This window comes from Octopus sinensis, linkage group LG6 (genome assembly GCF_006345805.1).
Source record: "Octopus sinensis linkage group LG6, ASM634580v1, whole genome shotgun sequence".
NCBI lineage: Eukaryota > Metazoa > Mollusca > Cephalopoda > Octopoda > Octopodidae > Octopus > Octopus sinensis.
The window spans coordinates 72263266-72278265 of record NC_043002.1 but is presented as its reverse complement, the minus strand read 5'-3'; the positions used below and the strand labels follow the sequence as shown (position 1 = coordinate 72278265).

The 15000-nt window shown below is 36.0% G+C and overlaps 1 protein-coding gene across 1 annotated transcript in view; it reads left to right on the top strand.

Moving 5' to 3' along the window:
- The first annotated feature begins 13955 nt into the window (after positions 1–13955).
- The window catches only part of LOC115213254 (beta-1,4-galactosyltransferase galt-1-like), a 3555-nt gene continuing 2510 nt past the window's right edge, over positions 13956–15000 (top strand). The window contains exon 1 of the mRNA XM_029782189.2: positions 13956–13966. Within this exon, the coding sequence (XP_029638049.1) occupies positions 13956–13966 (11 nt within the window). The remainder of the gene's footprint in view (positions 13967–15000) is intronic.

Below are 15000 nucleotides of genomic sequence, written 5' to 3'. Positions count from 1 at the left end.
AAGCAAGTACCAGTCAAGTACTGGAGTCGATTTAATCGACTCCCCCCTCAAAAACTACTACCCCTAGGAAATATAAACCGGTGAGCTAGCAGAACCCTTAGCGCGCCGGAAAAAAATGCTCAGCGGCATTTCGTCCATTTTGTGCTCAAAGTCCACCGAGGTCGGCTTTGCCGTTCGTTCTTTCGGGGCCGATAAAATAAGTAGCAGTCAAGTACTGGGGTTGATGTAATCTACTTCTTCCTCCCTTGAAAAACTGTTGGTCCGGTACAAAAATATGAAACCATTATCTCACAAATATACTTGGCGAGCTGGTTGAATCATTAGTATATCAGATAATACAAAGCCTCATTTCTTCCTCTTTACCATTACGTTCTAATTCCACTGAAGTTGACTTTGCTCTTCATTCTTACAGGATCGACAAAATAAAGTACCAGTCAAGTAGTGGAGTCGATGGTACCGGTTAATCCCTCCTCTCAGAATCGTTGGCTTTGTATCAAAATTTGAAACTATTATCTAGAAAATATGAATCTTTGGTATCATTAACTTTGGAGTTTAGATTTATGATATAGGAGTTAAGGTTTTCGAAATTGCCGTATCTTATCTAAACTTTTAATTGTCAGTAACATGGCTTCCAAGCCACATTTATTTGAGGAACTGTACAAGAATGTGCAATAACAATGTCAGAATGTCTGGATATTCAATAGAATACTGTTATTTATCATTTAACTGCCATTTTGCCCATAGTGTAAAGTGTAGGTCATGATTATCTGCAGGTCAGAATTACGGTACACTAGCCACAAACGAAACATGCAAATCTTGCACATTAACTAAATTTTATGGTAAATATTATTTTCCGTGACAGCCATTCATCATAAATACTTGTATTCCTGTGAATTCATTACTATCCTATCACGAAATTCCTCAGACAACACGCATATTGCAATTGTCTAACGGTTCGCACGTGGTGTTGTGGTCAGCGTTTACTACTGGTGTATCAGTTGTTGGAAACAGTGTGAGCTATCATGTTAGCAGTACACACACACACACACCCTTGTATGTATATATGTATGTATATATGCATTATTGAAACTGAAACGGCTTTCAGTCCATTGCGATCACACTGGAGATCGCAGTAGCATGAAACTTGAGCTGCGAGCGAGACAAACACTTTGCTTCTGTTTCAATAAAGATAACATATCAGTCAAGTACTGGGGTTGATGTAATCTACTTCCTCCTCCCCTGAAAAACTGTTGGTCCGGTACCAAAATATGAAACCATTATCTCGCAAATATGAGGTGGTGAGCTGGCAGAATCAATGTATCAGAAGAAATGTAAAGCGGCATCTTTTCCTCTTTACCATTAGGTTCTGAGCTCAAATTCCACTGAAGTTGACTTTTCTTTTCATGTATTGAGTACTCTTTCGACATTAAGCAACTTACCTATATATATATATATATATATATAATATATATATAAGCTTAGCAATGGTCTATCCAAAGCACTTACACAGCATTACTTGACACCTTGGGTCTTACTGACACCATTACCTCTCATAACCTGTATATATATATTATATATATATATATATATATATATAAGAAGAAATGAGGTAATCAGAAGATCGGATGGTTTATATTTACAGATATTTATTTATATATTACATTTTTTCACATATATATCATATCACTTAGATCATTAGCGCTTTCTCCCATTCTAGTGGGGTTTTCAAATCAAAATAATGGTCCTTATTTTGATTTGAAAACCCCACTAGAATGGGAGAAGGCGCTAATGATCTAAGTGATATGATATATATGTAAAAAATGTAATATATAAGTAAATATCTGTAAATATAAACCATCCGATCTTCTGATTACCTCATTTATTCTAATATATAATATCTGCACAGCATCTCCAAACCTTCCAATATATATATATATTATATATATATATATATATATATATATATATATATATATATATATATATATATTATATATAGGTAACGTTTTTTACCACTATAAAATAGCTGTTCTATAAAGAACTATGTTACTACATTTTAACCCTAGTAAAACGACCTCTAGAGGGGAGTGATTTGCTCTCTTACTCACAATATATTGGATACAAATCGCGTGTCGTTAGCCAGCCGGAAAAGACGATTTGCTGAGGTTAAAATGTAACAGTTTTTTTTATAGTTATGTCATAGCGGCCCAAAAAACGTTACTATCTAGTAATGCCACCACTTATATCTTGCTTAGAGATTTTAGAACTAGCTATTTTGGTCCTTATATATATATATATTATATATATATATATATATATATATATATATGGTTTCGACACCTGGGCAGTAACATTCAATCCGGGCAATCTCGACAGCAGTAAAGTAAGTGTTGTTCGGGAACATATATATATATGTATTATTTGAACGGTAGCAGGCGTGGGTGTGTGGTAGGAAGTTTGCTTTCCAACCACATGGTTCAATTCCATTGCGTGGCACCTTGAGCAAGTGTCTTCTACTAAAGCCTCGGACCGACCAAAGCTTTGTGACTGGGTTTGGTAGACGGAAACTGAAAGAAACTCGTCATATATATATGTCTGTGTGTGTGTGTGTGTGTGTGTGTATGTGTGTGTGTGTGTTTATCCCTCCACCATCACTTGACAACCGATGCTGGTGTGTTTATGTCCCCGTAACTTAGCGGTTCGGTAAAAGAAACCGATAGGATAAATAGTAGGATTACAAAGAATAAGTCCTGGGGTCGATTTCTACGACTAAAACCCTTTAAGGCGGCGCTCCAGCACAGCCTCAGTCAAATGATTGAAACAAGTAAAAGAGTAAAAAAGAGGGTAGTCTATATATTAATTAAGGTTCACCGATGTTCTTCTTTACTTTTAGATACTTGTTGAAATTTTGTATGACTCCGGTACGCGGTGCACAGTTATTGTTAAAAACTCTGTTGCACATGATTACCCCAAGCCTTGCCCATAAGTCTATCCTCTTTCTTTTTATAACTTTAAAACAATGTCTGTAAACCGGATTTTGTGGTATACATACATAAATGTATGTGTGTGTGTGTGTGTGTGAGAGTATTAGGTGCGCTTGTGCGCGTGTGTATCCATGTGCGCGCAAGCATGTAAAGAATTAGGGTTCTCAATACTTGAAATATAATTATATATCTGTTGCATTTGAAACTTCCTTCCTTTCTGTATTCTTGCTCTGTTATCTTCTTTTCTTCCACTTTCTTACCTTCCTTATTTACTGTCTATTGTCATCCCCCCCCCCACTCTTTTTGTTCTTTTTCTCTTCTCGATAATATTTCCCTCTTTTTCGTTCTCTTTTTTTTTTATGCCTTTGCGCTTTCTTACGATGCGTGATGGATGGTGAAATCTCCATGAATTTTTATGAATGAATTGCTGTAGCATTTTAAAGAAGATAAAATTCACAAATATTTTTGCTCGGCTTTTTTGTTATTCCTAGCACCCTTACTTTCTCCTATTCTTTCTTTCTTTCTTTCTTTCTTTCTTTCTTTCTTTCTTTTCTTTCGTATGGAAGCACGTGGGCTTAGTGGTTAAACTGTTAGACACAAGATCCTAAGATTGTAGTTTCGAATCCCGGATGGATTTCGACCCTTACTTTTGCGTATCTTTTCGCCTATAGCCAATCAAAAGCTTTCTCGCTGTCTTTCCTTATGTCGTACGTCTATAGTAAAGGTTTTCCGGTTGCATTCTTCAAAACTTGTTCGATGTTTAGAAAACTAGAACTTTCAGCTACGAAGTTTTGAAGTTTCTGTTACATCGACCCCAGTGTTTCACTAGTACATAATTTATCGACCCCGAAAGGATGAAAGGCAAAGTCGACCTCGGCGGAATTTGAACTCAGGAATGTATAGACGGGCGAAATGCCGCTAAGTTATTTTGTCTGGCGTGCTAACGATTCTGCCAGCTCAACTCCCTAAGACTAATATAAATAGCGCGAGAAGAAAAAAAAAAACTTTTCAAAATGTTATACAGAATACTACGCTTTCACTATTCTTTATAGAGATATTGGTTTTCAAAGCCAGCAATTTTTTTTGGTGGGTGGGGGTAAAGTCGATTGCATTGACCCTAGTGTTCAACTGGTGCTTATTTTATCAATCCCTAAAGGATGAATAACAAAGTTGGTCCCGGCAGAATTTGAACTCAGGACGCACAGTCGGAAAAAATGTATCTAAGCAATTTTTCCGGTGCAGTAACGATTCTTTTCTTTTTTACTCTAGGCACAAGGCCCAAAATTTTGGGGGAGGGGGCCAGTCTATTAGGTCGATCCTGTACTCAACTGGTAAGTAATTTATCGACCCCGAAAGGATGAAAGGCAAAGTCGACCTCGGCGGAATTTGAACTCAGAACGTAACGGCAGACGAAATGCCTATTTCTTTAGTACACACAAGGGGCTAAACACAGAGAGGATGAACAAGGACAGGAAAACGGATTAAGTCGATTATATCGACCCCAGTGCGTAACTGGTACTTATTTAATCGACCCCGAAAGGATGAAAAGCAAAGTCGACCTCGGCGGAATTTGAACGCAGAGCGGAAAAAACAGACGAAATACCTATTTCTTTACTACCCACAAGGGGCTAAACACTGACGGGACAAACAAGGACAGACAAACGGATTAAGTCGATTATATCGACCCCAGTGCGTAACTGGTACTTATTTAATCGACCCCGAAAAGATGAAAGGCAATGTCGACCTCGGCAGACGAAATACTGCTAAGCATTTCGCCCGGCGTGCTAACGATTCAGCCAGCTCGCCGCCTCATTCTTTATGCGAATGTTAAATTTTGATTTGAATAGAAGGAAAAAACATTATTCGAAGCAGAATAATATTTTATCGACAGAAAAATATTAGATTTCATTCAAATGTAGGAACTCAAAATACGGAGATGTTTGGTCATGTCCCTGACCATGTATGTATGTATGTATGTATGTATGTATGTATGTATGTATGTATGTATGTATGTATGTATGTATGTATGTATGTATGTGTGTATGTATGAATGTATCTATGTATGTATGCTTGTGTATGTATATATGCATGTATTATATGTGTTTGTGCATGTACGTATCACATATATGACGTATTATATATATACACACATACACGCACATACATATATTTACTCATTTATATATCTTCAATTATGTGTGTATGTATATATATACATATATATTTCAATATATCAATATATCGATATATATTTCTAAATATTTATCATAATTATCTATCTATCTCTCTCTCCCCGCCTCTCTCTCTGTGTATAACTTTGCATAATATTATTATAACATCAATATAAATATGTATAAATTTTTATATTTATCTCTTTCTCCAACCAGCCACCCATATATGTGTATATATGTATATATATATATTATATATATGTGTGTGTGTGTGTGTGTGCGTGTGTGTGTGTGTGTATATATCAATATATGTATCTTAATTGATATATTTACATTTACATATTCATGTATATATTCATTTATCCATATACATTGATATAAATTTTCATCTCCAAATACATTTGTACACATACATACACACACACACACAATAAAAAATAGACGAATGAGTTATCTGGCATTGCTACAGTTGTTTCACTAGAAGTCTATTGTACTAAAAGCATAGTCTTTTCTACTCTAGGCACAAGGCCCGAAAGTTTTGGGGGAGGGGGCCATTCGATTAGATCGATTCCAGTACGCAAATGGTACTTAATTTATCGACCCCAAAAGGTTGAAATGCAAAGTCGACCTCGGCGGAATTTGAACTCTCAACGTAAAGACAGACGAAATACCTGTTTCTTTACTGCCCAAAAGTGGCAACACACAAAGGGGACAAACAAAGATAGACAAACGGATTATCGACCCCAGTGCGTAACTGGTACTTATTTAATCGACCACGAAAGGATGAAAGGCAAAGTTGACCTAGGCGGAATTTGAACTCAGAACCTAGCGGCAGACGAAATACCTATTTCTTTACTACCCACAAGGGGCCAAACACTGACAGGCAAACAAGGACAGACAAACAGATTAAGTCGATTATATCGTTCCCACTGCATAACTGGTAATTATTTGATCGACCCCGAAAGGATGAAAGGCAAAGTCGACCTCGGCGGAATCTGAACTCAGAACGTAACGGCAGATGATATACTGCTAAGCATTTCGCCCGGCGTGCTAACGTTTTTGCCAGCTGGCTGCCCTGTTGATAGAAGCATAATACAATTGGTTAGATTGCGTAATATGTCGCGTAACTCCCAACGCATCATGCTACCAAATAAAACCAAAAAATATTGTCTTGGTTACTGAACAGATCAACAAGTGAAATTTTAAATTAGAATTGCCAATAGCTGATAAATATAACTTGGACTTGTCTCGAGGGGTGGATAGCTGAATATGGTTGTAAATATAAGGAATAAATATAAGGAGTTAAAGGTGTTAATAACCTAAAGGTGTTAATAAGCCTAGTGACCTCGTCTCCAAAGGGCAATAGTGGCAGAACATTCTTGAATACAGCAGATATTAGATGCCAAGTAAAACATTTGACCGTATCAAATGCAGTTGCCGACGTTGCTCTAAAAACCATTTATTGTACTATATTACAGTCAGCCTTCATTTTTCATTCACTCGACTAAACTTGATAAAAGTCTTCCGAATTAATAGAACATTAGCATAATCTAATGGAGATTCAGCCAACCATAAATCCGAGAGAATCTAACCAATTCTGTTATGTTTATGTCACAAGGCGGCGAGCTGGCAGAAACGTTAGCACGCCAGGCGAAATGCGTAGCCGTATTTCGGCTGCCGCTACGTTTTGAGTTCAAATTCCGTCGAGGTCGACTTTGCCTTTCATCATTTCGGGGGTCGATAAATTAAGTACCAGTTACGCACTGGGGTCGATGTAATCGACTTGACCCGTTTGTCTGTCTTTGTTTGTCCCCTCTGTGTTTAGCCCCTTGTGGGTAGTAAAGAAATAGGTATTTCGTCTGCCGCTCCGTTCTGAGTTCAAATTCCGCCGAGGTTGACTTTGCCATTCATCCTTTCGAGGTCGTTAGGGATCGATATAATCGACTGGCTCCCCACTCAAAATTTCCGGCCTTTTGCCTATAGTAGAAAGGATCGTGCTTATTACACAGTAAATACACCGAATGAAATAATTGTAGCAATACCAACTAATCCATTCGTCTGTTTTATTGTTTTTACGCTACGCTCAAGTTTCCATTCATGGTTGGATAATTCTGGATACTTTTGGGTACGACTGTATTTGTGGATTGTGGAACAATAGTGAACTTCCCTCTTCGATGTACGTTGTGCTAAGATAATGGATTAGTTAAGTCTTATTTGCTTTATTCTGTCGAGCCGATTTGAGGCGTGCTTCACTTTGATATGCCTTAATCTTTTATGGATATCCTTTAATCTAGACTGTGTGTGTGCGTGTGTGTATCTATTTATGAGCACACACATTTGTCGCGAGAAATAACGGTAAACATTTGATGTAGTACCGATCATATTTTCTTTTAGGTGATTCATCGAAATACTTATCTATTTAATTTCTCACAAGAGATCAGTGTCATAAACCCCAGTTTATGTATAATATTCCATAATTAGGTATTGAAGTCTTATGTGAGTTCTACTTCGATGAAAATGAATTAAGATATCATTTGTGGCGGTCATGTTAATCTCTGTGTAAGAAAGTTAATGTCCTTAAGAATCTCATTAAATCTTGTTGTGATTGTCCCTAAGATTCTCGTTAAACAATTTACGAGGTATTCACGAAGTTAATTTTAACGCGGTTGATATAACACCAACCGTTTCGGTGCGTCTGACAAGTCGGTTCAGTTTGTATTTATTCCAATGTGTTGTATGCTAACAGGCCAGAGCAAAGTACATTCTTTAGACTTCTTGGTGAAGTGGAATAAAATAGATCAAATTTTATCCCCGTGAGAGAGAACTATAAATCTTTGTCTTACTGATGTGGGTAATTTGATAAAGATATTTCTTTTCCATTATTTTTTTCGGACAAGACACTAATGCTACAACCCCAAAGTATGTATTATTATTAATAATTATTTGTTGAGATTAGGTATAAGTTATACTTTAAGATGACTTGGGAGGTAATTGTCGAGTTTACGCAGGTTCTATTACATCACACAAAACAAAGGCACACATACAAATGCACAAAATTTATGTATATGTATTCGTGTACATACAAATGGATCTCTCTCTCTTTCTTTTCCCTATGAACCAAAAGGGAAAAAAAACGAAGGGAAAAAGAGAGCCACTTACGTAATATGTTTTCTTTTTGCATGACACTGTTGCCCAAGGTTCCCGTGGTCTTTTCCGTAGGCTTTTCTATCCACGGACAAACCTAATCGGTTTTCCCTATTTACATTGACATTTCTGTGATACACGATCCCTATTGATCGGCCCCACTTTTTTTTTTCACGATCCCTTTTGATCGGAATTCGACCTTTTTTCCCCTCTTCTTCTCCAAAAGAAAAGCTCTACCTTGTATTTTGTCCCTTCTGTGTTCAGCTCTGCGTGGCCAATAAAGAAATCTATCTATCTATCTATCTATCTATCTATCTATCTATCTATCTATCTATCTATCTATCTATACATACATACATACATACATACATACATACATACATACATACATACATAAACAAATATTATGTGTTATATATTATGTTTTATGCATATTTACATTTGAATGTTATATAATGTCATGCTTTTGTCGAATGAGACAAAATTAGTATGTTATTTCGGTATATCGTGTCAGTGAAATATTTTCCTTTTTTGTTTTTTTAAAGTTCTTCGGCTGATATGCCGCGACTTTTACATTACAATGCATTTCAAGAAATTATCATTTATTGGTCATACGGACTTGAATAAGCTTATAACACACTTCAAAATATCCTTCATATTTGCATATTTCTATCATTAAAAAAGCAATCATACGCACGGAATTTAAAATTAGAAAGTGTTAATTTGAAATTTAAGGTTCACAATTTTAATCTTCATGTGGTACACTAAAAAATCATAAAACACATGAATAAATTTCAATATTGAATGACTTGGAAGAATATGATTGTGCAGCCATTTATGGGTTTGAATAAACAATCAGAATGCGTGTAAAACGGAAGTTAAAGATACGACTCGCAGCACTGTGTAGTCCAGGGACAGACCCAGTTTTATATTTATGAAAATAGATTTTTTTTTATTACGGAGATGTACTTGCATAGCATGTGGCCTGATCTGAGATCGTGTGCTGGAACGAAAACAATTGCAGCGTGGAAGGTGTTTATAAGCCATTTAAGAAACACAAAATTTTCGTCGCTTTGAGACCGCGACCTGTTCACTCACAAAATTCCGCGCTGCAGCTCGTTAAATTTAAACCGAATATGTATGTATGTATGTATGTATGTATGTATGTATGTATGTATGTCCTTTTGGATCGTTAGCCCCTACACGCAATTTTTTTTCTCCTTGTTTCTTTTCTGTGTATCTTTCTGTCGAAGAGCGTAGGCTCGAAACGTAAAAGACTTGTTTTATTTCTATTCCTGAGCGCCATACTAATACATTGTTTGTTTGTACTCCACATGCCTTCGTCTTTTGTTTATTTTCGTAAACCTTCCCGTTATATATATGTATGTATACATATATATATATATATATAATATATATATATATATATATATATATAATATATATATATATATATATATATACACATATATGTATGTATGTATATATATATATATTATATATATATATATGTATATATAAATATTATATATATATATATATATATATATATATATATGTTTTTGTTCTCCATCTTCATGAGTGGATGCCGTCTCACCCTCCGTATTAAGTAAATACATCAGGGAATCGGTTTAGCAGCGGGCTACTCGATCGTCGGTAGGTAGCCCTGGATCACAAGGTTACCAGTAACAGAATTCCATTAAACTGTAATATAATTAGTCTTGACCTGACATATACCATTCTTAATAATGTAAATTGCGTAAATTATTGCATAAATTATTAGCTACGGGATCGAGTACCATAAAACAAGTGTCAAACTCGTAGTAAGACAATCTGTGAGTCGGACTTAGCTTGCATTTGGACGTAGACCATTTCTCTTATGCTGCTAACGTTTTTGAAAAAGGCATGAACGTCATCTAATCTTATTATCCTCTTTTATAAATGTGTGACTGTGCGTACCTAAGTAATATCTAATTGGAGATCGGCCAATTTCTGATGGATTGATGTTAAAGAATTAACCCAGTTATTTAGATCTTCATGTAGTCCTACAGATTTTCAATTTAAGCAATTTATTTAAAATGAGCTGGAATTATTCCAGTTTGATACTGTTCGCTTTTTATTAGATTTGTGTCTTTTTCTTTATCAATCCTTTCAGAAACAAAGATTATGGGTTTTTGTATTTTATATTGCCTTTTCAGAAAGTTTCAACTTCCGTAATTGAAAGTTGTCTGATTTTGAATTGTTGTCTTATTTTAATTAAATTCTATTTCATTTTGAATTCTATTTTGTTGTAGAAATGCTTTTTGTTCTAGTCCGAAATATTTTGTTCTGTCAAAATTTTAATGTATTTTATCAGTCTTTCTCATTGGTTGAGCTTTTATATGAATTAAATAACACAAAGACGCCATTCGTATGAAGAAACAGCAGCAGCAGCAATTACAACAAGAAAAACAACAATAGTTAAGTTATTGTTAACTTAATGCAGGGAGCTTCAAAATACTAATCAGAAATAAATACGCAGTGGAAGAAAAACAAAATAATTAAAAAATAAAATAAAATAAATAGGCGCAGGAGTGGCTGTGTGGTAGGTAGCTTGCTTACCAACCACATGGTTCCGGGTTCATTCCCACTGCGTGGCACCTTGGGCAAGTGTCTTCTACTATAGCCTCGGGCCGACCAAAGCCTTGTGAGTGGATTTGGTAGACGGAAACTGAAAGAAGCCCGTCGTATATATGAATATATATATGTATGTGTGTATATGTTTGTGTGTTTGTGTTTGTCCTCCCCCGCCAACATCACTTGACAACCGATGCTAGTGTGTTTACGTCCCCGTAACTTAGCGGTTCGGCAAAAGAGACCGATAGAATAAGTAAGAGGCTTACAAAGAATAAGTCCCGGAGATCGATTTGTTTGACTAAAGGCGGTGCTCCAGCATGGCCACAGTCAAATGACTGAAAATAAGTAAAAGAGTAAAAGAAGAAATAAGTCAATGATGAATATTATTTTCATTTTCCCGACAAGTTTAGTCATCAAACGTGTTTCGGTATTATTCTGATCTCGTCCGTAAGAGATAACATTCACTGTTACAGATAAACCGCAAAGAAAAACAGACAAGAATGCGTATTTATTGGTATAGGTATATATTTATTGGTATAGAAATGTTTAGAGATTAAATAAGCCAAATTTCCCATTCGTAAGAGAAACGATATAAAAGTCTGTGTTAACGTATTACACACACGATATTTGTCCGTTACTAGTTCGGCATAGATATCAGTAAAGGTTAAATTACGATGAGGAAGAGGTAGAAATTAGACGGAGACTTTCCGGAAAAATTCAGACAATATCATAGTGGGTGTGCAAAAGCAGTATTGCGAATATACTAACATTGAGATCAGTTCAAACGTTTGAGACATATTTTGACATGTGCAAAGGCTGTGTTTCATTGCCGTTTGTCGTTCAGAACATTTCTCACTTTAGGTAAATAGGTGTTGAAAAACACTAACAGTTATTTCAAAGCGCCCTCTAGCGGAATCGGTGAATGCCGATTTTGTAGTTTCTTGTTTAACGTGAGCCCCGTGTACCGCAAGAGAGATAACCCTGAAATATCTATCATTGAATAATAACAATTCGCCCTCTCCTCCGTAGCTAACTTTTAATGCTTCTTGTATTTTACCTTTTATATGAATTATTTACTTTATAATCTCTCATATTCCTATTGAGATGCTTGCTTGCCTCTTATGTTATTTTTGTCTTACTGATTATAAGGCCCCTTAAGGAATTGAGTAGTATAATCAGTACGTTACTTTAGGAGCTACAATATCTCTGGAGAGTTTTTAAATTTCTAAGTAATCATTTCAATAGAAGAATCTTCGTTTCTGCTTCTTTTTTTTGCCATTTCCTAGCACTTCGTTTTCTTATAATAATATACCAACTGCAGCGGAGTATTCTTGTTTAGCTAATGCAGTTATGGGATTAAGCTTCATTTTCAGCGAGACTTTGAACGATACACTGCATTTTTCTACTGCTCATTATAGGAGATTATTATTGAGGTTCATGATATGTTTCTTATGTCAGAGTGCTTTCCTTCACTAAGTTTACTTTAGCTTTATTTAATCTTATCTCAGTTCTAAAAAAACACAAAACAAAACAAAACGAAAATACAAAAAAAAAAAACCCCAACCAAACAAACAAAAAAAAAACCCCAAACCAAAACGAAACAATCAGTTATTTGTTGCTTGTATCCAAGAAACCCATTTTTAAAATTGTCTAATTCAATACTCCCCGACACCGCCATTTCACAGCATCTTTCCTTGGTTGGTTTAATCAAATTCAGCAGATCAACATTTTTAGATACCATTTAATTTCATTTGCCTCTTGGAAAATTTTCATTCGCAGTGTGGTAAGAAGTTTGCTTCCTAACTATGTGGTTCCAGGTTCAATACCCATAGCACGCGGCTGCTATACCGTAGGCCCAAGCCGACCAAAATCTTTTGAGTGGATTTGGTAGATGGAATCTGAGAAAGGCTCGTTGTATTATGTATGTATATGTGTATATATATATATATATATATTATATATATATATTATATATATATATATATATATATATATATATATATATATATATATATATATATATTATATATATATATGTAGTTAATCCAAACAAGAAAACACAAAAAACAAAAAAACACAACAACATATATTTATATGTGTGTGCGTGTGCGTGTCTGTGTTTGTTCCCCTACCATCGCTTGACAACCGATGTTGGTGTGTTTACGTCCCCGTAACTTAGCAATTCGGTAAAAGAGACCGATAGAATAAGTACTAGGCTTATAAAGAATGAATAAGTCCTGGGGTCAATTTGTTCGACTAAAAACGGTGCTCCAGCATGGCTGCAGTCAAATGACTGAAACAATTAAAAACAAAAAAACAATAAAAAATATATATGCATATATGTTATTTATACACACCCATACATATATATATATGTATGGGTGTGTATAATTATATATGCATATATGTTAATATAAATAGTTTTTAATATATATATATTAAAATATATATACATATATGTTAATTATACACACCCATACATACACACACATATGCATTTGTGTGTATTATATAAATATACATATATATGTGTATGTGTGTATGTGTGTGTATGTATATAAATATGTATATATGCTATTAATGCTTGTAAATACCACGGGCGGTAGGTTGGCAGAATAGTTCCTTTGTGCATCGGCCATATTTTCTTGTGGTATTTGTTCCGGGAGGTCAGCTTTACATTTCACCCTTCCACGATCGATAAAATACCGCATCAGGGAAGTAAAGGGGTCAAGCTAATCGAGTAAGGTCCCCCCCCCACTTCCCTCCAAATTTCAAGCATTGCTCCTTTTTGCTAAAAAAAATGTCACAGGCAGCGGATTGGTTGTATCGTTAAAGCATCAGAAATTTTCTCTTCAGGTATTCGTTGTAATTTTCTACATGTTCTGAGTTCACATCCCGTGGACGTCAACTTTGCCTGTCATGCTTTCAGAACTGATAAAAAAAGAGTTCTGGTCAAGTACTAGGGTCGATGTAATAAATTGTTTTCCTTTATAAAATTGGTGGTCTTTCCCATAAATTAGAAATTATCAAAGGCGTAGGAATGGCTGTGTGGTAAGTAGCTTGCTCACCAACCACATGGTTCCCGGTTCAGTCCCACTACGTGGCACCTTGGGCAAGTGTCTTCTGCTATAGCCTCGGGCCGACCAAAGCCTTGTGAGTGGATTTGGTAGACGGAAACTGAAAGAAGCCAGTCGTATATATATATATATATATATATATATATATACACATACGTATGTGTGTGTGTATATATTTGTGTGTCTGTGTCCTCCCCACCAACATCGCTTGACAACCGATGCTGGTGTGTTTACGTCCCCGTAACTTAGCGGTTCGACAAGAGAGACCGATAGAATAAGTACTAGGCTTACAACGAATAAGTCCTGGGGTCAATTTGCTCGACTAAAGGCGGTGCTCCAGCATGGCCGCAGTCAACTGACTGAAACATGTAAAAGAGTAAAAGAGTTAGAACTTAATATCAAACAATGACATCCAAGTAAAACATGGTATACATGTTAACGTGGAGGCGCAATGGCCCAGTGATTAGGACAGCGGACTCGCGGTCGTGGGATCGCGATTTCTATTTCCAAACCGGACGTTGTGAGTGTTTATTGAGCGAAAACATCTAAAGCTCCACGAGGCTCCGGTAGGGTGTGGTGTCGAACCCTGCTGTACTCTTTCACTACAACTTTCTCTCACTCATTCTTCCTGTTTCTGTTGTACCTGTATTTCAAAGGGCCAGCCTTGTCCCACTCTGTCACGCTGAATCTCCCCAAGAACTACGTTAAGGGTACACGTATCTGTGGAGTGCTCAGCCACATGCACGTTAATTTCACGAGTAGGCTGTTCCGTTGTTCGGATCAACTGGAACCCTCAACGTCGTAACCGACGGAGTGACACATGTTAACACGCATGCAGCCGCAAAGATAATTGATAAATGTATATTTGTCGTCTATGCTAGGATGATAAATGTACTAATTTCAAACGTATTTATTAAAGGGTGACCATCCCCAGAGACAGAGTGAGAAAAAAAATTAATAAAAACGAAATTAGTTAGAACTTACAATAGAAAGAAGAACGCAGTGTTG